Genomic DNA, 22,180 nt, shown 5'->3' with positions numbered 1-22,180 from the left:
GGCCTGTGTTCCTGTATCCTACCCCTTCCTATCCTAGTTCCTAACCCCCTCCTCCCCCAGGCCAGTGTTCCTGTATCCTACCCCCTTCCTATCCTAGTTCCTAACCCCCCCCCCTCCTCCTCCTACCCAGGCCTGTGTTCCTGCATCCTACCCCTTCCTATCCTAGTTCCTAACCCCCCCCCCTCCTCCCCAGGCCTGTGTTCCTGTATCCTACCCCCTTCCTATCCTAGTTCCTAAACCCCCCTCCTCCTCCCCCAGGCCTGTGTTCCTGTATCCTACCCCCTTCCTATCCTAGTTCCTAACCCCTCCTCCTCCTCCCCCAGGCCTGTGTTCCTGTATCCTACCCCCTTCCTATCCTAGTTCCTAACCCCCCCCTCCTCCTCCCCCAGGCCTGTGTTCCTGTATCCTACCCCCTTCCTATCCTAGTTCCTAACCCCCCCCTCCTCCTCCTACCCAGGCCTGTGTTCCTGTATCCTACCCCCTTCCTATCCTAGTTCCTAACCCCCCCTCCTCCCCCAGGCCAGTGTTCCTGTATCCTACCCCCTTCCTATCCTAGTTCCTAACCCCCCCTCCTCCTCCTACCCAGGCCTGTGTTCCTGCATCCTACCCCCTTCCTATCCTAGTTCCTAACCCCCCCTCCTCCCCCAGGCCTGTGTTCCTGTATCCTACCCCCTTCCTATCCTAGTTCCTAACCCCTCCTCCTCCTCCCCCAGGCCTGTGTTCCTGTATCCTACCCCCTTCCTATCCTAGTTCCTAACCCCCCTCCTCCTCCCCCAGGCCTGTGTTCCTGTATCCTACCCCCTTCCTATCCTAGTTCCTAACGTCCCCCTCCTCCTCCTACCCAGGCCTGTGTTCCTGTATCCTACCCCCTTCCTATCCTAGTTCCTAACCCCCCCTCCTCCCCCAGGCCAGTGTTCCTGTATCCTACCCCCTTCCTATCCTAGTTCCTAACCCCCCCTCCTCCTCCCCCAGGCCTGTGTTCCTGCATCCTACCCCCTTCCTATCCTAGTTCCTAACCCCCCCTCCTCCCCCAGGCCTGTGTTCCTGTATCCTACCCCTTCCTATCCTAGTACCTAACCCCCCCTCCTCCTCCTCCCCAGGCCTGTGTTCCTGTATCCTACCCCCTTCCTATCCCTAACCCCCTCCTCCTCCCCCAGGCCAGTGTTCCTGATTCCTACCCCCTTCCTATCCTAGTTCCTAACCCCCCCCTCCTCCTCCTCCTCCTCCTCCCCCAGGCCAGTGTTCCTGTATCCTACCCCCTTCCTATCCTAGTTCCTAACCCCCCCTCCTCCCCCAGGCCAGTGTTCCTGTTTCCTACCCCCTTCCTATCCTAGTTCCTAACCCCCCCCCCTCCTCCTCCCCCAGGCCTGTGTTCCTGTATCCTACCCCTTCCTATCCTAGTTCCTAACCCCCCCCCTCCTCCCCCAGGCCAGTGTTCCTGTTTCCTACCCCCTTCCTATCCTAGTTCCTAACCCCCCCCTCCTCCTCCCCCAGGCCTGTGTTCCTGTATCCTACCCCCTTCCTATCCTAGTTCCTAACCCCCCTCCTCCTCCCCCAGGCCAGTGTTCCTGTTTCCTACCCCCTTCCTATCCTAGTTCCTAACCCCCCTCCTCCTCCTCCCCTGGCCAGTGTTCCTGTATCCTACCCCCTTCCTATCCTAGTTCCTAACCCCCCTCCTCCTCCCCCAGGCCTGTGTTCCTGTTTCCTACCCCCTTCCTATCCTAGTTCCTAACCCCCTCCTCCTCCTCCCCAGGCCTGTGTTCCTGTATCCTACCCCCTTCCTATCCTAGTTCCTAACCCCCTCCTCCCCCAGGCCTGTGTTCCTGTTTCCTACCCCCTTCCTATCCTAGTTCCTAACCCCCCTCCTCCTCCCCCAGGCCTGTGTTCCTGTATCCTACCCCCTTCCTATCCTAGTTCCTAACCCCCCCCCTCCCCCAGGCCAGTGTTCCTGTATCCTACCCCCTTCCTATCCTAGTTCCTAACCCCCTCCTCCTCCCCCAGGCCTGTGTTCCTGTATCCTACCCCTTCCTATCCTAGTTCCTAACCCCCCTCCTCCTCCCCCAGGCCTGTGTTCCTGTATCCTACCCCCTTCCTATCCTAGTTCCTAACCCCCCTCCTCCTCCCCCAGGCCAGTGTTCCTGTTTCCTACCCCCTTCCTATCCTAGTTCCTAACCCCCCCTCCTCCTCCTCCCCCAGGCCAGTGTTCCTGTATCCTACCCCCTTCCTATCCTAGTTCCTAACCCCCCCCTCCTCCCCAGGCCTGTGTTCCTGTATCCTACCCCCTTCCTATCCTAGTTCCTAACCCCCCTCCTCCTCCCCCAGGCCTGTGTTCCTGTATCCTACCCCCTTCCTATCCTAGTTCCTAACCCCCCCCTCCTCCTCCCCCAGGCCTGTGTTCCTGTATCCTACCCCCTTCCTATCCTAGTTCCTAACCCCCCTCCTCCCCCAGGCCAGTGTTCCTGTATCCTACCCCCTTCCTATCCTAGTTCCTAACCCCCCCCCTCCTCCCCCAGGCCTGTGTTCCTGTATCCTACCCCCTTCCTATCCTAGTTCCTAACCCCCTCCTCCTCCCCCAGGCCTGTGTTCCTGTATCCTACCCCCTTCCTATCCTAGTTCCTAACCCCCCCCTCCTCCCCCAGGCCAGTGTTCCTGTATCCTACCCCCTTCCTATCCTAGTTCCTAACCCCCCCCTCCTCCTCCTCCCCCAGGCCAGTGTTCCTGTATCCTACCCCCTTCCTATCCTAGTTCCTAACCCCCCCCCCCCCCTCCTCCCCAGGCCTGTGTTCCTGTATCCTACCCCTTCCTATCCTAGTTCCTAACCCCCCTCCTCCCCAGGCCAGTGTTCCTGTATCCTACCCCTTCCTATCCTAGTTCCTAACCCCCCTCCTCCTCCCCCAGGCCTGTGTTCCTGTATCCTACCCCCTTCCTATCCTAGTTCCTAACCCCCTCCTCCTCCCCAGGCCAGTGTTCCTGTATCCTACCCCCTTCCTATCCTAGTTCCTAACCCCCTAACCCCCCTCCTCCTCCCCCAGGCCTGTGTTCCTGTATCCTACCCCTTCCTATCCTAGTTCCTAACCCCCTCCTCCCCAGGCCTGTGTTCCTGTATCCTACCCCCCTTCCTATCCTCCTAACCCCCCCCCCCCAGGCCAGTGTTCCTGTATCCTACCCCCTTCCTATCCTAGTTCCTACCCCCTCCTCCTCCTCCTCCCCCAGGCCAGTGTTCCTGTATCCTACCCCCTTCCTATCCTAGTTCCTAACCCCCCCCTCCCCCAGGCAAGTGTTCCTGTTTCCTACCCCTTCCTATCCTAGTTCCTAACCCCCTCCTCCCCCCAGGCCTGTGTTCCTGTATCCTACCCCCTTCCTATCCTAGTTCCTAACCCCCCTCCTCCTCCCCCAGGCCTGTGTTCCTGTATCCTACCCCCTTCCTATCCTAGTTCCTAACCCCCCTCCTCCTCCCCCAGGCCAGTGTTCCTGTATCCTACCCCCTTCCTATCCTAGTTCCTAACCCCCTCCTCCTCCCCCAGGCCAGTGTTCCTGTATCCTACCCCCTTCCTATCCTAGTTCCTAACCCCCCTCCTCCTCCCAGGCCTGTGTTCCTGTATCCTACCCCCTTCCTATCCTAGTTACCTACCCCCTCTATCCCCCTCCCCAGGCCAGTGTTCCTGTATCCTACCCCCTTCCTATCCTAGTTCCTAACCCCCCCCTCCTCCTCCTCCTCCCCAGGCCTGTGTTCCTGTATCCAACCCCCTTCCCCTTCCTATCCCCCAGGCAAGTGTTCCTGTTTCCTACCCCCTTCCTATCCTAGTTCCCCCCTCCTCCTCCCCCAGGCCTGTGTTCCTGTATCCTACCCCTTCCTATCCTAGTTCCTAACCCCCTCCTCCCCAGGCCTGTGTTCCTGTATCCTACCCCCTTCCTATCCTAGTTCCTAACCCCCCCTCCTCCTCCCCCAGGCCAGTGTTCCTGTATCCTACCCCCTTCCTATCCTAGTTCCTAACCCCCTCCTCCTCCCCCAGGCCTGTGTTCCTGTATCCTACCCCCTTCCTATCCTAGTTCCTAACCCCCCCTCCTCCCCCAGGCCAGTGTTCCTAACCCCTTCCTCCTCCTCCCCCCAGGCCTGTGTTCCTGTATCCTACCCCCTTCCTATCCTAGTTCCTAACCCCCCCTCCTCCTCCCCCAGGCCTGTGTTCCTGTATCCTACCCCCTTCCTATCCTAGTTCTAACCCCCCCCCCCCCCCAGGCCTGTGTTCCTACCCCCCTCCTACCCCCCAGGCCAGTGTTCCTGTATCCTACCCCCTTCCTATCCTAGTTCCTAACCCCCCCCTCCTCCTCCTCCTCCCCCAGGCCAGTGTTCCTGTATCCTACCCCCTTCCTATCCTAGTTCCTAACCCCCTCCCCCAGGCAAGTGTTCCTGTTTCCTACCCCTTCCTATCCTAGTTCCTAACCCCCTCCCCTCCTCCTCCTCCCCCAGGCCTGTGTTCCTGTATCCTACCCCCTTCCTATCCTAGTTCCTAACCCCCCCTCCTCCTCCTCCCCAGGCCTGTGTTCCTGTATCCTACCCCCTTCCTATCCTAGTTCCTAACCCCCTCCTCCTCCCCCAGGCCAGTGTTCCTGTATCCTACCCCCTTCCTATCCTAGTTCCTACCCCCCCAGGCCTCCTCCTCCTGCCCCCCCTCCTCCTCCTCCCCCCGGCCTGTGTTCCTGTGTTCCTGTATCCTACCCCCTTCCTATCCTAGTTCTAACCCCCCCCCCTCCTCCCCAGGCCTGTGTTCCTGTATCCTACCCCCTTCCTATCCTAGTTCCTAACCCCCCCCCTCCTCCCCCCAGGCCTGTGTTCCTTCCTACCCCTTCCTATCCTAGTTCCTAACCCCCCCTCCTCCCCCAGGCCTGTGTTCCTGTATCCTACCCCCTTCCTATCCTAGTTCCTAACCCCCCCCCCTCCTCCCCCAGGCCTGTGTTCCTGTATCCTCCTCCTCCCCAGGCCAGTGTTCCTGTATCCTACCCCCTTCCTATCCTAGTTCCTAACCCCCCCCTCCTCCCCCAGGCCTGTGTTCCTGTATCCTACCCCCTTCCTATCCTAGTTCCTAACCCCCCTCCTCCTCCTCCCCCAGGCCTGTGTTCCTGTATCCTACCCCCTTCCTATCCTAGTACCTAACCCCCCTCCCCCAGGCCAGTGTTCCTGTATCCTACCCCCTTCCTATCCTAGTTCCTAACCCCCCTCCTCCTCCTCCTCCCCCCAGGCCTGTGTTCCTGTATCCTACCCCCTTCCTATCCTACTTCCTAACCCCCCCTCCCCCAGGCAAGTGTTCCTGTTTCCTACCCCCTTCCTATCCTAGTTCCTAACCCCCCTCCTCCCCCCAGGCCTGTGTTCCTGTATCCTACCCCCTTCCTATCCTAGTTCCTAACCCCCCCCCTCCTCCTCCCCCTGGCCTGTGTTCCTGTATCCTACCCCCTTCCTATCCTAGTTCCTAACCCCCCTCCTCTCCCCCAGGCCAGTGTTCCTGTATCCTACCCCCTTCCTATCCTAGTTCCTAACCCCCCCTCCTCCCCCAGGCCAGTGTTCCTGTATCCTACCCCCTTCCTATCCTAGTTCCTAACCCCCCTCCTCCTCCCCCAGGCCTGTGTTCCTGTATCCTACCCCCTTCCTATCCTAGTTCCTAACCCCCCCTCCTCCCCCAGGCCTGTGTTCCTGTATCCTACCCCCCTTCCTATCCTAGTACCTCCCCCTAACCCCCCCTCCTCCCCCAGGCCAGTGTTCCTGTATCCTACCCCTTCCTATCCTAGTTCCTAACCCCCCTCCTCCTCCTCCTCCCCCAGGCCAGTGTTCCTGTATCCTACCCCCTTCTATCCTAGTTCCTAACCCCCCCCTCCTCCCCCAGGCCAGTGTTCCTGTATCCTACCCCCTTCCTATCCTAGTTCCTAACCCCCCTCCTCCTCCCCAGGCCTGTGTTCCTGTATCCTACCCCCCCTTCCTATCCTCCCCCAGGCCAGTGTTCCTGTTCCTAACCCCCTATCCTAGTTCCTCCTCCCCCCAGGCCAGTGTTCCTGTATCCTACCCCCTTCCTATCCTAGTTCCTAACCCCCCTCCTCCTCCTACCCAGGCCTGTGTTCCTGTATCCTACCCCCTTCCTATCCTAGTTCCTAACCCCCTCCTCCCCAGGCCTGTGTTCCTGTATCCTACCCCCTTCCTATCCCCTAGTACCTAACCCCCTCCTCCCCCCAGGCCAGTGTTCCTGTATCCTACCCCTTCCTATCCTAGTTCCTAACCACCCCCTCCTCCTCCTCCTCCCCCAGGCCTGTGTTCCTGTATCCTACCCCCTTCCTATCCTACTTCCTAACCCCCCCTCCCCCAGGCAAGTGTTCCTGTTTCCTACCCCCTTCCTATCCTAGTTCCTAACCCCCCCTCCTCCTCCCCCAGGCCTGTGTTCCTGTATCCTACCCCCTTCCTATCCTAGTTCCTAACCCCCCCCCTCCTCCCCAGGCCTGTGTTCCTGTATCCTACCCCCTTCCTATCCTAGTTCCTAACCCCCCCTCCTCCTCCCCCAGGCCAGTGTTCCTGTTTCCTACCCCCTTCCTATCCTAGTTCCTAACCCCCCCTCCTCCTCCCCCTGGCCAGTGTTCCTGTATCCTACCCCCTTCCTATCCTAGTTCCTAACCCCCCCCTCCTACTCCCCCAGGCCTGTGTTCCTGTATCCTACCCCCTTCCTATCCTAGTTCCTAACCCCCCTCCTCCCCCTGGCCTGTGTTCCTGTATCCTACCCCCTTCCTATCCTAGTTCCTAACCCCCCCCCTCCTCCTCCTACCCAGGCCTGTGTTCCTGTATCCTACCCCCTTCCTATCCTAGTTCCTAACCCCCCCTCCTCCCCCAGGCCAGTGTTCCTGTATCCTACCCCCTTCCTATCCTAGTTCCTAACCCCCCTCCTCCTCCCCCAGGCCAGTGTTCCTGTATCCTACCCCCTTCCTATCCTAGTTCCTAACCCCCCTCCTCCTCCTACCCAGGCCTGTGTTCCTGTATCCTACCCCCTTCCTATCCTAGTTCCTAACCCCCCTCCTCCTCCCCCAGGCCTGTGTTCCTGTATCCTACCCCCTTCCTATCCTAGTACCTAACCCCCCCAGGCCAGTGTTCCTGTAACCCCCTTCCTATCCTAGTTCCTAACCCCCCTCCTCCTCCTCCTCCCCAGGCCTGTGTTCCTGTATCCTACCCCCTTCCTATCCTACTTCCTAACCCCCCTCCCCCAGGCAAGTGTTCCTGTTTCCTACCCCCTTCCTATCCTAGTTCCTACCCCCCCCCCCCTCCTCCCCCAGGCCTGTGTTCCTGTATCCTACCCCCTTCCTATCCTAGTTCCTAACCCCTCCTCCTCCCCCAGGCCTGTGTTCCTGTATCCTACCCCCTTCCTATCCTAGTTCCTAACCCCCTCCTCCTCCTCCTACCCAGGCCTGTGTTCCTGTTTCCTACCCCCTTCCTATCCTAGTTCCTAACCCCCCTCCTCCTCCCCCAGGCCAGTGTTCCTGTATCCTACCCCCTTCCTATCCTAGTTCCTAACCCCCCTCCTACTCCCCAGGCCTGTGTTCCTGTATCCTACCCCCTTCCTATCCTAGTTCCTAACCCCCCCTCCTCCTCCCCCAGGCCTGTGTTCCTGTATCCTACCCCCTTCCTATCCTAGTTCCTAACCCCCCTCCTCCTCCTCCCCCAGGCCTGTGTTCCTGTATCCTACCCCCTTCCTATCCTAGTTCCTAACCCCCCCCTCCTCCCCAGGCCAGTGTTCCTGTATCCTACCCCCTTCCTATCCTAGTTCCTAACCCTCCCCCTCCTCCCCAGGCCAGTGTTCCTGTATCCTACCCCCTTCCTATCCTAGTTCCTAACCCCCTCCTCCTCCTCCCCAGGCCTGTGTTCCTGTATCCTACCCCCTTCCTATCCTAGTTCCTAACCCCCCCCCTCCTCCCCAGGCCTGTGTTCCTGTATCCTACCCCCTTCCTATCCTAGTACCTACCCCCCTCCTCCTCCCCAGGCCAGTGTTCCTGTATCCTACCCCTTCCTATCCTAGTTCCTAACCCCCCTCCTCCCCCAGGCCTGTGTTCCTGTATCCTACCCCCTTCCTATCCTAGTACCTAACCCCCCTCCTCCTCCCCAGGCCTGTGTTCCTGTATCCTACCCCCTTCCTATCCTAGTTCCTAACCCCCCCTCCTCCTCCCCCAGGCCTGTGTTCCTGTATCCTACCCCCTTCCTATCCTAGTTCCTAACCCCCTCCTCCTCCTCCTCCCCAGGCCAGTGTTCCTGTATCCTACCCCCTTCCTATCCTAGTTCCTAACCCCCCCTCCTCCTCCTCCTCCCCCAGGCCAGTGTTCCTGTATCCTACCCCCTTCCTATCCTAGTTCCTAACCCCCTCCTCCTCCCCCAGGCCAGTGTTCCTGTTTCCTACCCCCTTCCTATCCTAGTTCCTAACCCCCCCTCCTCCTCCCCCAGGCCAGTGTTCCTGTTTCCTACCCCCTTCCTATCCTAGTTCCTAACCCCCCCTCCTCCTCCTCCCCCAGGCCAGTGTTCCTGTATCCTACCCCCTTCCTATCCTAGTTCCTAACCCCCCCCCTCCTCCTCCCCCTGGCCAGTGTTCCTGTATCCTACCTCCTTCCTATCCTAGTTCCTAACCCCCCCCTCCTCCTCCTCCCCAGGCCAGTGTTCCTGTATCCTACCCCCTTCCTATCCTAGTTCCTAAACCCCCCCTCCTCCTCCCCCAGGCCAGTGTTCCTGTATCCTACCCCCTTCCTATCCTAGTTCCTAACCCCCCTCCTCCTCCTCCCCCAGGCCAGTGTTCCTGTATCCTACCCCCTTCCTATCCTAGTTCCTAACCCCCCTCCTCCCCCAGGCCAGTGTTCCTGTATCCTACCCCCTTCCTATCCTAGTTCCTAACCCCCCCTCCTCCTCCTCCCCCAGGCCTGTGTTCCTGTATCCTACCCCCTTCCTATCCTAGTTCCTAACCCCCCTCCTCCTCCCCCAGGCCTGTGTTCCTGTATCCTACCCCTTCCTATCCTAGTTCCTAACCCCCCCCTCCTCCTCCTCCCCCAGGCCTGTGTTCCTGTATCCTACCCCCTTCCTATCCTAGTTCCTAACCCCCCCTCCTCCCCCAGGCCAGTGTTCCTGTTTCCTACCCCCTTCCTATCCTAGTTCCTAACCCCCCCCCTCCTCCTCCCCCAGGCCAGTGTTCCTGTTTCCTACCCCCTTCCTATCCTAGTTCCTAACCCCCCCCCTCCTCCTCCTCCCCCAGGCCTGTGTGTGATGATCGGAGTGTCCATCTACACGGCAGAGAGGCAGGGTTTTACGGAGGAGTCTCTAAGGAAGGGAGGATATGGTTCATCCTACATCCTGGCCTGGATCAGTTTCCCCATGACTGTCATCAGTGGACTCATGTATCTGGTGCTGAGGAAACGCAAATAAAAACACTCGTAATCTCTACAAAGACACGAAACACAATGGAAACGTCAACTAAAACAACCTTTACCTGTAAGGAGAGAAGTGTTCATTATTTTGTAACAGTCTATTAGCTAACATGTTGTTATGAGACTGTGACATATCAGCCTGTTTTCTTTGGGGGAATGGAGTTTCCATGGTGACGTCAATGCGGTGGATTTTATTGTTGTTAAGAGCTGCTGTTTTAAAAGACGTTTTTCTCCACACTGTGTGGCTGGAATGAGACTGTGACGTATCAGCCTGTTTTTTTTTGGGGGGGGGGTTTCCATGGTGACATCAATGCGGTAAATTTTAAATAAATAATGGACCAATAAATGGTGTATAGTTGAATTACATGATGAACGATGGTTAAGACTGAGCAGGACAACACTGTGTTCAGTTCTACTAGAGTAAACCTAGTGTAGAAGGTGGAATATGGAGGATTGTCTGCCGGCCTGTCCATCTACCTGTCCCTCTGCCTCCCTCCCTGTCCGTCTGCCTCCCTCCCTCCCTGCCCATCTGCCCATCTGTCCATCTATCCGTCTGCCGGCCTGTCCGTCTACCTGTCCCTCTGCCTCCCTCCCTGTCCGTCTGCCTCCCTCCCTCCCTGCCCATCTGTCCGTCTGCCTCCTTCCCTCCCTGTCCGTCTGCCTCCCTCCCTCCCTGTCCGTCTGCCTCCCTCCCTCCCTGCCCATCTGCCTCTGCCTCCCTCCCTCCCTGTCCGTCTGCCTCCCTCCCTCCCTGTCCGTCTGCCTCCCTCCCTCCCTGTCCGTCTGCCTCCCTCCCTCCCTGTCCGTCTGCCTGGCCCTCTGCCCTCCTCCCTGTCCGTCTGCCTCCCTCCCTCCCTGTCCGTCTGCCTCCCTCCCTCCCTGTCCCTCTGCCTCCCTCCCTCCCTGCCCATCTGCCTCCCTCCCTCCCTGCCCATCTGTCCATCTATCCGTCTGCCGGCCTGTCCGTCAACCTGTCCCTCTGCCTCCCTCCCTCCCTGCCCATCTGCCTCCCTCCCTCCCTGTCCCTCTGCCTGCCTCCCTCCCTCCCTGTCCCTCTGCCTGCCTCCCTCCCTCCCTGTCCGTCTGCCTCCCTCCCTCCCCTGCCCTCTGCCTCCCTCCCTCCCTGCCCATCTGCCTCCCTCCCTGCCCATCTGCCTCCCTCCCTCCCTGTCCGTCTGCCTCCCTCCCTCCCTGCCCTCTGCCTCCCTCCCTCCCTGCCCATCTGCCTCCCTCCCTCCCTGCCCATCTGTCCATCTATCCGTCTGCCGGCCTGTCCGTCTGCCTGTCCCTCTGCCTCCCTCCCTGTCCGTCTGCCTCCCTCCCTCCCTGTCCGTCTGCCTCCCTCCCTGTCCCTCTGCCTCCCTCCCTCCCTGCCCTCTGCCTCCCTCCCTCCCCTGCCCATCTGCCTCCCTCCCTCCCTGTCCGTCTGCCTCCCTCCCTCCCTGCCCATCTGTCCATCTATCCGTCTGCCGGCCTGTCCGTCTGCCTGTCCCTCTGCCTCCCTCCCTGCCGGCCTGTCCGTCTGCCTCCCTCCCTGCCGGCCTGTCCGCCTCCCTCCCTCCCTCCCTCCCTGTCTCCCTCCCTCCCTGTCGGCCTGTCTCCCTCCCTGTCTCCCTCCCTCCCTCCCTCCCTGCCGGCCTCCCTCCCTCCCTCCCTGCCGGCCTGCCTCCCTGCCGGCCTGTCTCCCTCCCTGCCGGCCTGCCTGCCTGCCTGTCTCCCTCCCTCCCTGCCCACCTGTCCCTCTGCCTCCCTCCCTACCTACCTACCGGCCTCCCTCCCTCCCTCCCTCCCTGCCTGTCCGTCTGTCTGCTTGCTGGTCTATCTGATGAAAGATGCTGAGGTTAATATCGAGGACATTAAAGAATAGGGGAATAAGGATGATCCACTATCTAACTGGAATAAAAACAGAATGGAACCCTCTAGAACACCGGAGTCTGAGTCTTCACTGATACAATACAACCACTATAGTGGGTCCCATAGACACAGTCCAGACACAGTCTGGGGTCTATAGTGGGTCCATAGACACAGTCTGTTATAACAGGGGTCTATAGTGGGTCCCATAGACACAGTCTGTTATAAGGGGTCTATAGTGGGGGGTCTATAGTGGGTCCCATAGACACAGTCTGTTATAACAGGGGTCTATAGTGGGTCCCATAGACACAGTCTGTTATAACAGGGGTCTATAGTGGGTCCTATATACAGTCTGTTATAACAGGGGTCTATAGTGGGTCCCATAGACACAGTCTGTTATAACAGGGGTCTATAGTGGGTCCCATAGACACAGTCTGTTATAACAGGGGTCTATAGTGGGTCCCATAGACACAGTCTGTTATAACAGGGGTCTATAGTGGGTCCCATAGACACAGTCTGTTATAACAGGGGTCTATAGTGGGTCCCATAGACACAGTCTGTTATAACAGGGGTCTACATCAGTTATGGGTCAGTCAGTCTGTTATAACAGGGTCTAAGGTACATCAGTCTGTTATAACATCAGTCTGTTATAACAGGGTCTACATTACATAGACACAGTCTGTTATAACAGGGTCTATAGTACATCAGTCTGTTATAACAGGGTCTACCATCAGTCTGTTATAACAGGGTCTACATTACATCAGTCTGTTATAACAGGGGTCTACATCAGTCTGTGGGTCTACATTACATAGGGTCTACATTACATCAGTCTGTTATAACAGGGTCTACATTACATCAGTCTGTTATAACAGGGTCTACATTACATCAGTCTGTTATAACAGGGTCTACATTACATCAGTCTGTTATAACAGGGTCTACATTACATCAGTCTGTTATAACAGGGTCTACATTACATCAGTCTGTTTATAACAGGGTAACAGGGTCTACATTACATCAGTCTGTTATAACAACATCAGTCTGTTATAACAGGGTCTACATTACATCAGTCTGTTATAACAGGGTCTCAGTCTGTGTTATAACAGGGTCTTACATCAGTCTGTTATAACAGGGTCTACATTACATCAGTCTGTGTTATAACAGGGTCTACATTACATCAGTCTGTTATAACAGGGTCTACATTACATCAGTCTGTTATAACAGGGTCTTATAACAGGGTCTACATTACATCAGTCTGTTATAACAGGGTCTACATTTATAACAGGGTCTACATTACATCAGTCTGTTATAACAGGGTCTATATCAGTCTGTTATAACAGGGTCTACATTACATCAGTCTGTTATAACAGGGTCTACATTACATCAGTCTGTTATAACAGGGTCTACATTACATCAGTCTGTGTTATAACAGGGTCTACATTACATCAGTCTGTTATAACAGGGTCTACATTACATCAGTCTGTTATAACAGGGTCTACATTACATCAGTCTGTTATAACAGGGTCTACATTACATCAGTCTGTTATAACAGGGTCTACATTACATCAGTCTGTTATAACAGGGTCTACATTACATCAGTCTGTTATAACAGGGTCTACATTACATCAGTCTGTTATAACAGGGTCTACATTACATCAGTCTGTTATCTACATTACATCAGTCTGTTATAACAGGGTCTACATTACATCAGTCTGTTATAACAGGGTCTACATTACATCAGTCTGTTATAACAGGGTCTACATTACATCAGTCTGTTATAACAGGGTCTACAATTACATCAGTCTGTAAGTCTTATGACTTAAATGTTATAACAGGGTCTACATTACATCAGTCTGTTATAACAGGGTCACATTCATCAGTCTGTTATAACAGGGTCTACATTACATCAGTCTGTTATAACAGGGTCTACATTACATCAGTCTGTTATAACAGGGTCTACATTACATCAGTCTGTTATAACAGGGTCTACATTACATCAGTCTGTGTTATAACAGGGTCTACATTACATCAGTCTGTTATAACAGGGTCTACATTACATCAGTCTGTGTCTATAAGTCTGTGTTATAACAGGGTCTACATTACATCAGTCTGTTATAACAGGGTCTACATTACATCAGTCTGTTATAACAGGTCTATATTACATCAGTCTGTTATAACAGGGTTACATCAGTCTGTTATAACAGGGTCTACATCAGTCTGTTATCAGGGTCTCAGTCTGTTATAACAGGGTCTACATTACATCAGTCTGTTATAACAGGGTCTACATTACATCAGTCTGTTATTGTTGTTTCCATAGAGACAGAGCACTCCCTGCATTCTTTTGGATTCTATAGCATTTTATAGCATTCATTTAGATTCTATAGCATTCTATTTGATTTTATTAGATTCTATAGCATTCTATTTGATTCTATTAGATTAGATTCTATAGCATTCATTTAAATTAGATTCTATAGCATTCATTTAGATTAGATTATATAGCATTCTATTTGATTTGATTAGATTCTATAGCATTCTATTTGATTTGATTAGATTAGATTCTATAGCATTAATTTAGATTAGATTCTATAGCATTCATTTAGATTAGATTCTATAGCATTCTATTTGATTTTATTAGATTCTATAGCATTCATTTAGATTAGATTCTATAGCATTCAATTTGATTCTATTAGATTAGATTCTATAGCATTCATTTAGATTAGATTCTATAGCATTCTATTTGATTCTATAGCATTCATTTAGATTAGATTCTATAGCATTCATTTAGATTAGATTCTATAGCATTCTATTTGATTTGATTAGATTCGATAGCATTCTATTTGATTCTATAGCATTCATTTAGATTAGATAGCATTCATTTAGATTAGATTCTATAGCATTCTATTTGATTTTATTAGATTCTATAGCATTCTATTTGATTCTATTAGATTAGATTCTATAGCATTCATTTAGATTAGATTCTATAGCATTCATTTAGATTAGATTCTATAGCATTCTATTTGATTTGATTAGATTCTATAGCATTCTATTAGATTCGATAGCATTCATTTAGATTAGATTCTAAAGCATTCAATTTGATTCTATTAGATTAGATTCTATAGCATTCATTTAGATTAGATTCTATAGCATTCTATTTGATTTTATTAGATTCTATAGCATTCTATTTGATTCTATAGCATTCATTTAGATTAGATTCTATAGCATTCATTTAGATTAGATTCTATAGCATTCTATTTGATTTGATTAGATTCTATAGCATTCTATTTGATTCTATTAGATTAGATTCTATAGCATTCATTTAGATTAGATAGCATTCATTTAGATTAGATTCTATAGCATTCATTTAGATTAGATTCTATAGCATTCTATTTGATTTGATTAGATTCTATAGCATTCTATTTGATTCATTTAGATTAGATTCTATAGCATTCTATTAGATTCGATTCTAAAGCATTCAATTTGATTCTATTAGATTAGATTCTATAGCATTCATTTAGATTAGATTCTAAAGCATTCAATTTGATTCTATTAGATTAGATTCTATAGCATTCATTTAGATTAGATTCTATAGCATTCTATTTGATTTTATTAGATTCTATAGCATTCTATTTGATTCTATTAGATTAGATTCTATTCTACCCCAACGGCAGCTTCTGTTTGGCTTTGTTGTTTCCATAGAGACAGAGCCCTCCCTGGGCTCATCATGGGAGTTGTTAAATATATATCATATTAGTGACGTCTTGTCCCCAGTGATCATTGGTCCTGGTAACTGTATAGGTCAATGTCTGCGTCCCCCCATTCTCCACCCTTAATCCCCAAGTGTACACTTTGTTGCATGGACTTAACAAAAATGGTGTTCACTCCCAGCCTCCAGCCAATGCATACAGCAATCTTATGCGAAGTGTGCAAGTGCACACTTGTGGAAAAGGGTGTAGACTCGGGACGCAAAAGCCTTGGAATGAAAGTGCTAGTTGATTTTGACGTGAAAGAGACCGTGGTGTTTCTGGGGATCTGGCGCCACCTGCTGGTGAACCAACAGCTCAGTGCCTGTTTTCATAAAGCGTCTCAATGTATGGGGTGTCTGATCTAGGATCAGTTTATTCCAATCATGATGAATAATATGAAAATGTCCAGGGAGACACCTGATCCTAGATCAGAGAGACGTTTAAAAAAAAAGAATACAGGTGTAGATACTCTACTACTACAAAGGGTCTGGTAACTCCACAGACCTGGAGAGTCTCTACTACAAAGGGTCTGGTAACTCCACAGACCTGGAGAGTCTCTATTCAAAGGGTCTGGTAACTCCACAGTCCTGGAGAGTCTCTATTCAAAGGGTCTGGTACCTCCACAGACCTGGAGAGTCTCTATTCAAAGGGTCTGGTAACTCCACAGTCCTGGAGAGTCTCTATTCAAAGGGTCTGGTAACTCCACAGACCTGGAGAGTCTCTATTCAAAGGGTCTGGTAACTCCACAGTCCTGGAGAGAGATGGTCTCTATTCAAAGGGTCTGGTAACTCCACAGACCTGGAGAGTCTTTCCAAAGGGTCTGGTAACTCCACAGACCTGGAGAGTCTTTCCAAAGGGTCTGGTAACTCCACAGTCCTGGAGAGTCTCTATTCAAAGGGTCTGGTAACTCCACAGACCTGGAGAGTCTCTATTCAAAGGGTCTGGTAACTCCACAGTCCTGGAGAGTCTCTATTCAAAGGGTCTGGTAACTCCACAGTCCTGGAGAGTCTCTATTCAAAGGGTCTGGTAACTCCACAGACCTGGAGAGTCTCTATCCAAAGGGTCTGGTAACTCCACAGACCTGGAGAGTCTCTATCCAAAGGGTCTGGTAACTCCACAGTCCTGGAGAGTCTTTCCAAAGGGTCTGGTAACTCCACAGACCTGGAGAGTCTTTCCAAAGGGTCTGGTAACTCCACAGTCCTGGACAGTCTCTATTCAAAGGGTCTGGTAACTCCACAGACCTGGAGAGTCTCTATTCAAAGGGTCTGGTAACTCCACAGTCCTGGAGAGAGATGGTCTCTATTCAAAGGGTCTGGTAACTCCACAGTCCTGAGAGAGATGGTCTCTATTCAAAGGGTCTGCTAACTCCACAGTCCTGGAGAGAGATGGTCTCTATTCAAAGGGTCTGGTAACTCCACAGTCCTGGAGAGAGATGGTCTCTATTCAAAGGGTCTGGTAACTCCACAGTCCTGAGAGAGAGATGGTCTCTATTCAAAGGGTCTGGTAACTCCACAGTCCTGGAGAGTCTCTATTCAAAGGGTCTGGTAACTCCACAGTCCTGGAGAGTCTCTATTCAAAGGGTCTGGTAACTCCACAGTCCTGGAGAGTCTCTATTCAAAGGGTCTGGTAACTCCACAGTCCTGGAGAGTCTCTATTCAAAGGGTCTGGTAACTCCACAGTCCTGGAGAGTCTCTATTCAAAGGGTCTGGTAACTCCACAGTCCTGGAGAGTCTCTATTCAAAGGGTCTGGTAACTCCACAGTCCTGGAGAGTCTCTATTCAAAGGGTCTGGTAACTCCACAGTCCTGGAGATGGTCTCTATTCAAAGGGTCTGGTAACTCCACAGTCCTGGTCTCTATTCAAAGGGTCTGGTAACTCCACAGTCCTGGAGAGTCTCTATTCAAAGGGTCTGGTAACTCCACAGTCCTGGAGAGTCTCTATTCAAAGGGTCTGGTAACTCCACAGTCCTGGAGAGAGATGGTCTCTATTCAAAGGGTCTGGTAACTCCACAGTCCTGGAGAGAGATGGTCTCTATTCAAAGGGTCTGGTAACTCCACAGTCCTGGAGAGAGATGGTCTCTTTCCAAAGGGTCTGGTAACTCCACAGTCCTGGAGAGAGATGGTCTCTATTCAAAGGGTCTGGTAACTCCACAGTCCTGGAGAGATGGTCTCTTTCCAAAGGGTCTGTAACTCCACAGTCCTGGAGAGTCTCTATTCAAAGGGTCTGGTAACTCCACAGTCCTGGAGAGTCTCTATTCAAAGGGTCTGGTAACTCCACAGTCCTGGAGAGTCTCTATTCAAAGGGTCTGGTAACTCCACAGTCCTGGAGAGAGATGGTCTCTATTCAAATGGTCTGGTAACTCCACAGTCCTGGAGAGAGATGGTCTCTATTCAAAGGGTCTGGTAACTCCACAGTCCTGGAGAGAGATGGTCTCTTTCCAAAGGGTCTGGTAACTCCACAGTCCTGGAGAGTCTCTATTCAAAGGGTCTGGTAACTCCACAGTCCTGGAGAGTCTCTATTCAAAGGGTCTGGTAACTCCACAGTCCTGGAGAGTCTCTATTCAAAGGGTCTGGTAACTCCACAGTCCTGGAGAGAGATGGTCTCTATTCAAATGGTCTGGTAACTCCACAGTCCTGGAGAGAGATGGTCTCTTTCCAAAGGGTCTGGTAACTCCACAGTCCTGGAGAGAGATGGTCTCTTTCCAAAGGGTCTGGTAACTCCACAGTCCTGGAGAGTCTCTATTCAAAGGGTCTGGTAACTCCACAGTCCTGGAGAGTCTCTATTCAAAGGGTCTGGTAACTCAACAGTCCTGGAGAGAGATGGTCTCTATTCAAAACAGTCCTGGAGAGAGATGGTCTTCATTCAAAGGGTCTGGTAACTCCACAGTCCTGAGAGAGATGGTCTCTATTCAAAGGGTCTGGTAACTCCAGTCCTGAGAGAGATGGTCTCTATTCAAAAGGTCCTGGAGGAGATAGTGGGTATTTAGGCCATTGTATTTGAAAATCAGATGCGTGCTGGGCTGGGCTGTGCTGGGCTGGGACAAAAGCCTGCACAGTCAGAGGCTCAGTAGACGTGGGCCATACAGACAAACCTTTCCATATCATGAAAGACACTTTACAAGGACAAGTTAGGAAACCTATTTTATTATACAATGGTGGTTAAAATGTGAACAAGACAGTTATGAAATATCATCTGCTAACAGGAGTGACTGGTAGTCATGACTACTAAGATATCCTAACAGGAGTGACTGGTAGTCATGACTACTAAGATATCTAACAGGAGTGACTGGTAGTCATGACTACTAAGATATGCTAACAGGAGTGACTGGTAGTCATGACCAACATTACTAACAGAGTTGACTCAACTAGGACAGATATACTAACAGAGTTGACTCAACTAGGACAGATATACCAACAGAGTTGACTCAACTAGGACAGATATACTAACAGAGTTGACTCAACTAGGACAGATATACTAACAGAGTTGACTCAACTAGGACAGATATACTAACAGTTGACTCAACTAGGACAGATCTACCAACATCACTAACAGAGTTGACTCAACTAGGACAGATGTACCAACATCACTAACAGAGTTGACTCAACTAGGACAGATACACTAACACAGTTGACTCAACTAGGACAGATATACTAACAGAGTTGACTCAACTAGGACAGATGTACTAACATCACTAACAGAGTTGACTCAACTAGGACAGATCTACTAACAGAGTTGACTCAACTAGGACAGATATACCAACATCACTAACAGAGTTGACTCAACTAGGACAGATGTACTAACATCACTAACAGAGTTGACTCAACTAGGACAGATACACTAACAGAGTTGACTCAACTAGGACAGATACACAAACAGAGTTGACTCAACTAGGACAGATACACAAACAGAGTTGACTCAACTAGGACATATATACTAACATCATCAACAGAGTTGACTCAACTAGGCCAGATGTACTAACATCACTAACAGAGTTGACTCAACTAGGACAGATATACTAACAGAGTTGACTCAACTAGGACAGATACACTAACAGAGTTGACTCAACTAGGACAGATGTACTAACATCACTAACAGAGTTGACTCAACTAGGACAGATACACTAACAGAGTTGACTCAACTAGGACAGATATACTAACAGAGTTGACTCAACTAGGACAGATGTACTAACATCACTAACAGAGTTGACTCAACTAGGACAGATATACTAACAGAGTTGACTCAACTAGGCCAGATGTACCAACATCACTAACAGAGTTGACTCAACTAGGACAGATACCAACATCACTAACAGAGTTGACTCAACTAGGCCAGATACACTAACAGAGTTGACTCAACTAGGACAGATACACTAACAGAGTTGACTCAACTAGGACAGATACACTAACAGAGTTGACTCAACTAGGACAGATATACTAACAGAGTTGACTCAACTAGGCCAGATATACTAACAGAGTTGACTCAACTAGGCCAGATGTACCAACAGAGTTGACTCAACTAGGCCAGATGTACCAACAGAGTTGACTCAACTAGGCCAGATATACTAACAGAGTTGACTCAACTAGGCCAGATACACTAACAGAGTTGACTCAACTAGGACAGATACACTAACAGAGTTGACTCAACTAGGACAGATATACTAACAGAGTTGACTCAACTAGGCCAGATACACTAACAGAGTTGACTCAACTAGGCCAGATACACTAACAGAGTTGACTCAACTAGGCCAGATGTACCAACATCACTAACAGAGTTGACTCAACTAGGACATATACCAACATCACTAACAGAGTTGACTCAACTAGGACATATACCAACATCACTAACAGAGTTGACTCAACTAGGACAGATACCAACATCACTAACAGAGTTGACTCAACTAGGCCAGATACACTAACAGAGTTGACTCAACTAGGCCAGATGTACCAACATCACTAACAGAGTTGACTCAACTAGAACAGATACCAACATCACTAACAGAGTTGACTCAACTAGGACAGATACACTAACAGAGTTGACTCAACTAGGACAGATACACTAACAGAGTTGACTCAACTAGGCCAGATGTACCAACATCACTAACAGAGTTGACTCAACTAGGACAGATATACTAACAGAGTTGACTCAACTAGGACAGATATACTAACAGAGTTGACTCAACTAGGACAGATATACTAACAGAGTTGACTCAACTAGGACAGATATACTAACAGAGTTGACTCAACTAGGCCAGATATACTAACAGAGTTGACTCAACTAGGCCAGATGTACCAACAGAGTTGACTCAACTAGGCCAGATGTACCAACAGAGTTGACTCAACTAGGCCAGATATACTAACAGAGTTGACTCAACTAGGCCATATACACTAACAGAGTTGACTCAACTAGGACAGATACACTAACAGAGTTGACTCAACTAGGACAGATATACTAACAGAGTTGACTCAACTAGGCCAGATACACTAACAGAGTTGACTCAACTAGGCCAGATGTACCAACATCACTAACAGAGTTGACTCAACTAGGACATATACCAACATCACTAACAGAGTTGACTCAACTAGGACAGATATACCAACAGAGTTGACTCAACTAGGCCAGATGTACCAACATCACTAACAGAGTTGACTCAACTAGGACAGATACCAACATCACTAACAGAGTTGACTCAACTAGGCCAGATACCAACAGAGTTGATCACTAACAGAGTTGACTCAACTAACAGATACCAACATCACTAACAGAGTTGACTCAACTAGGACAGATATACTAACAGAGTTGACTCAACTAGGCCAGATGTACTAACATCACTAACAGAGTTGACTCAACTAGGACAGATACACTAACAGAGTTGACTCAACTAGGCCAGATACCAACATCACTAACAGAGTTGACTCAACTAGGACAGATACCAACATCACTAACAGAGTTGACTCAACTAGGCCAGATACACTAACAGAGTTGACTCAACTAGGACAGATACACTAACAGAGTTGACTCAACTAGGCCAGATACCAACACTAACAGAGTTGACTCAACTAGGACAGATATACTAACAGAGTTGACTCAACTAGGCCAGATATACCAACAGAGTTGACTCAACTAGGCCAGATATACTAACAGAGTTGACTCAACTAGGCCAGATCACTAACAGAGTTGACTCAACTAGGACAGATATACTAACAGAGTTGACTCAACTAGGCCAGATACACTAACAGAGTTGACTCAACTAGGCCAGATACACTAACAGAGTTGACTCAACTAGGCCAGATGTACCAACATCACTAACAGAGTTGACTCAACTAGGATACCAGATCACTAACAGAGTTGACTCAACTAGGACAGATATCACTAACAGAGTTGACTCAACTAGGACAGATACCAACATCACTAACAGAGTTGACTCAACTAGGACAGATATCACTAACAGAGTTGACTCAACTAGGACAGATACCAACATCACTAACAGAGTTGACTCAACTAGGACAGATACCAACATCACTAACAGAGTTGACTCAACTAGGACAGATACACTAACAGAGTTGACTCAACTAGGACAGATACACTAACAGAGTTGACTCAACTAGGCCAGATGTACCAACATCACTAACAGAGTTGACTCAACTAGGACAGATATACTAACAGAGTTGACTCAACTAGGACAGATATACTAACAGAGTTGACTCAACTAGGACAGATATACTAACAGAGTTGACTCAACTAGGACAGATATACTAACAGAGTTGACTCAACTAGGACAGATATACTAACAGAGTTGACTCAACTAGGCCAGATATACTAACAGAGTTGACTCAACTAGGCCAGATGTACCAACAGAGTTGACTCAACTAGGCCAGATGTACCAACAGAGTTGACTCAACTAGGCCAGATATACTAACAGAGTTGACTCAACTAGGCCAGATACACTAACAGAGTTGACTCAACTAGGACAGATACACTAACAGAGTTGACTCAACTAGGACAGATATACTAACAGAGTTGACTCAACTAGGCCAGATACACTAACAGAGTTGACTCAACTAGGCCAGATACACTAACAGAGTTGACTCAACTAGGCCAGATGTACCAACATCACTAACAGAGTTGACTCAACTAGGACATATACCAACATCACTAACAGAG

General features: G+C 50.4%; 2 protein-coding genes across 2 annotated transcripts in view; both read left to right on the top strand.

Moving 5' to 3' along the window:
* The window catches only part of LOC135564846 (epithelial membrane protein 2-like), a 31,920-nt gene extending 20,566 nt beyond the window's left edge, over window positions 1–11,354 (top strand). Inside the window, exon 5 of the mRNA XM_065010909.1 lies at window positions 9,258–11,354. Coding sequence (XP_064866981.1) covers window positions 9,258–9,427 — 170 coding nt within the window. The 3' untranslated portion in view covers window positions 9,428–11,354. The remainder of the gene's footprint in view (window positions 1–9,257) is intronic.
* LOC135564845 (formin-2-like) lies at window positions 9,851–11,354 on the top strand. The gene is made up of 2 exons (XM_065010908.1): window positions 9,851–9,926; window positions 10,003–11,354. Exons 1-2 carry the CDS (start codon window positions 9,875–9,877, stop codon window positions 11,253–11,255), a joined length of 1,305 nt encoding a protein of 434 aa, XP_064866980.1. The 5' UTR covers window positions 9,851–9,874; the 3' UTR covers window positions 11,256–11,354.
* Window positions 11,355–22,180: the final 10,826 nt, after the last annotated feature.

The sequence above is a fragment of the Oncorhynchus nerka genome, linkage group LG26 (assembly GCF_034236695.1).
Source record: "Oncorhynchus nerka isolate Pitt River linkage group LG26, Oner_Uvic_2.0, whole genome shotgun sequence".
Classification (NCBI taxonomy): domain Eukaryota; kingdom Metazoa; phylum Chordata; class Actinopteri; order Salmoniformes; family Salmonidae; genus Oncorhynchus; species Oncorhynchus nerka.
This window is presented reverse-complemented; position numbering and strand designations above follow the sequence as displayed.

Coding starts and splice junctions, on each gene's coding strand:
- LOC135564845 (XM_065010908.1), top strand. CDS start 9,875: ATGGAGGATTGTCTGCCGGCCTGTCCATCTACCTGTCCCTCTGCCTCC. Junction 9,927..10,002: donor CTGTCCCTCTGCCTCCCTCC/CTGTCCGTCTGC, acceptor CTGTCCGTCTAC/CTGTCCCTCTGCCTCCCTCC.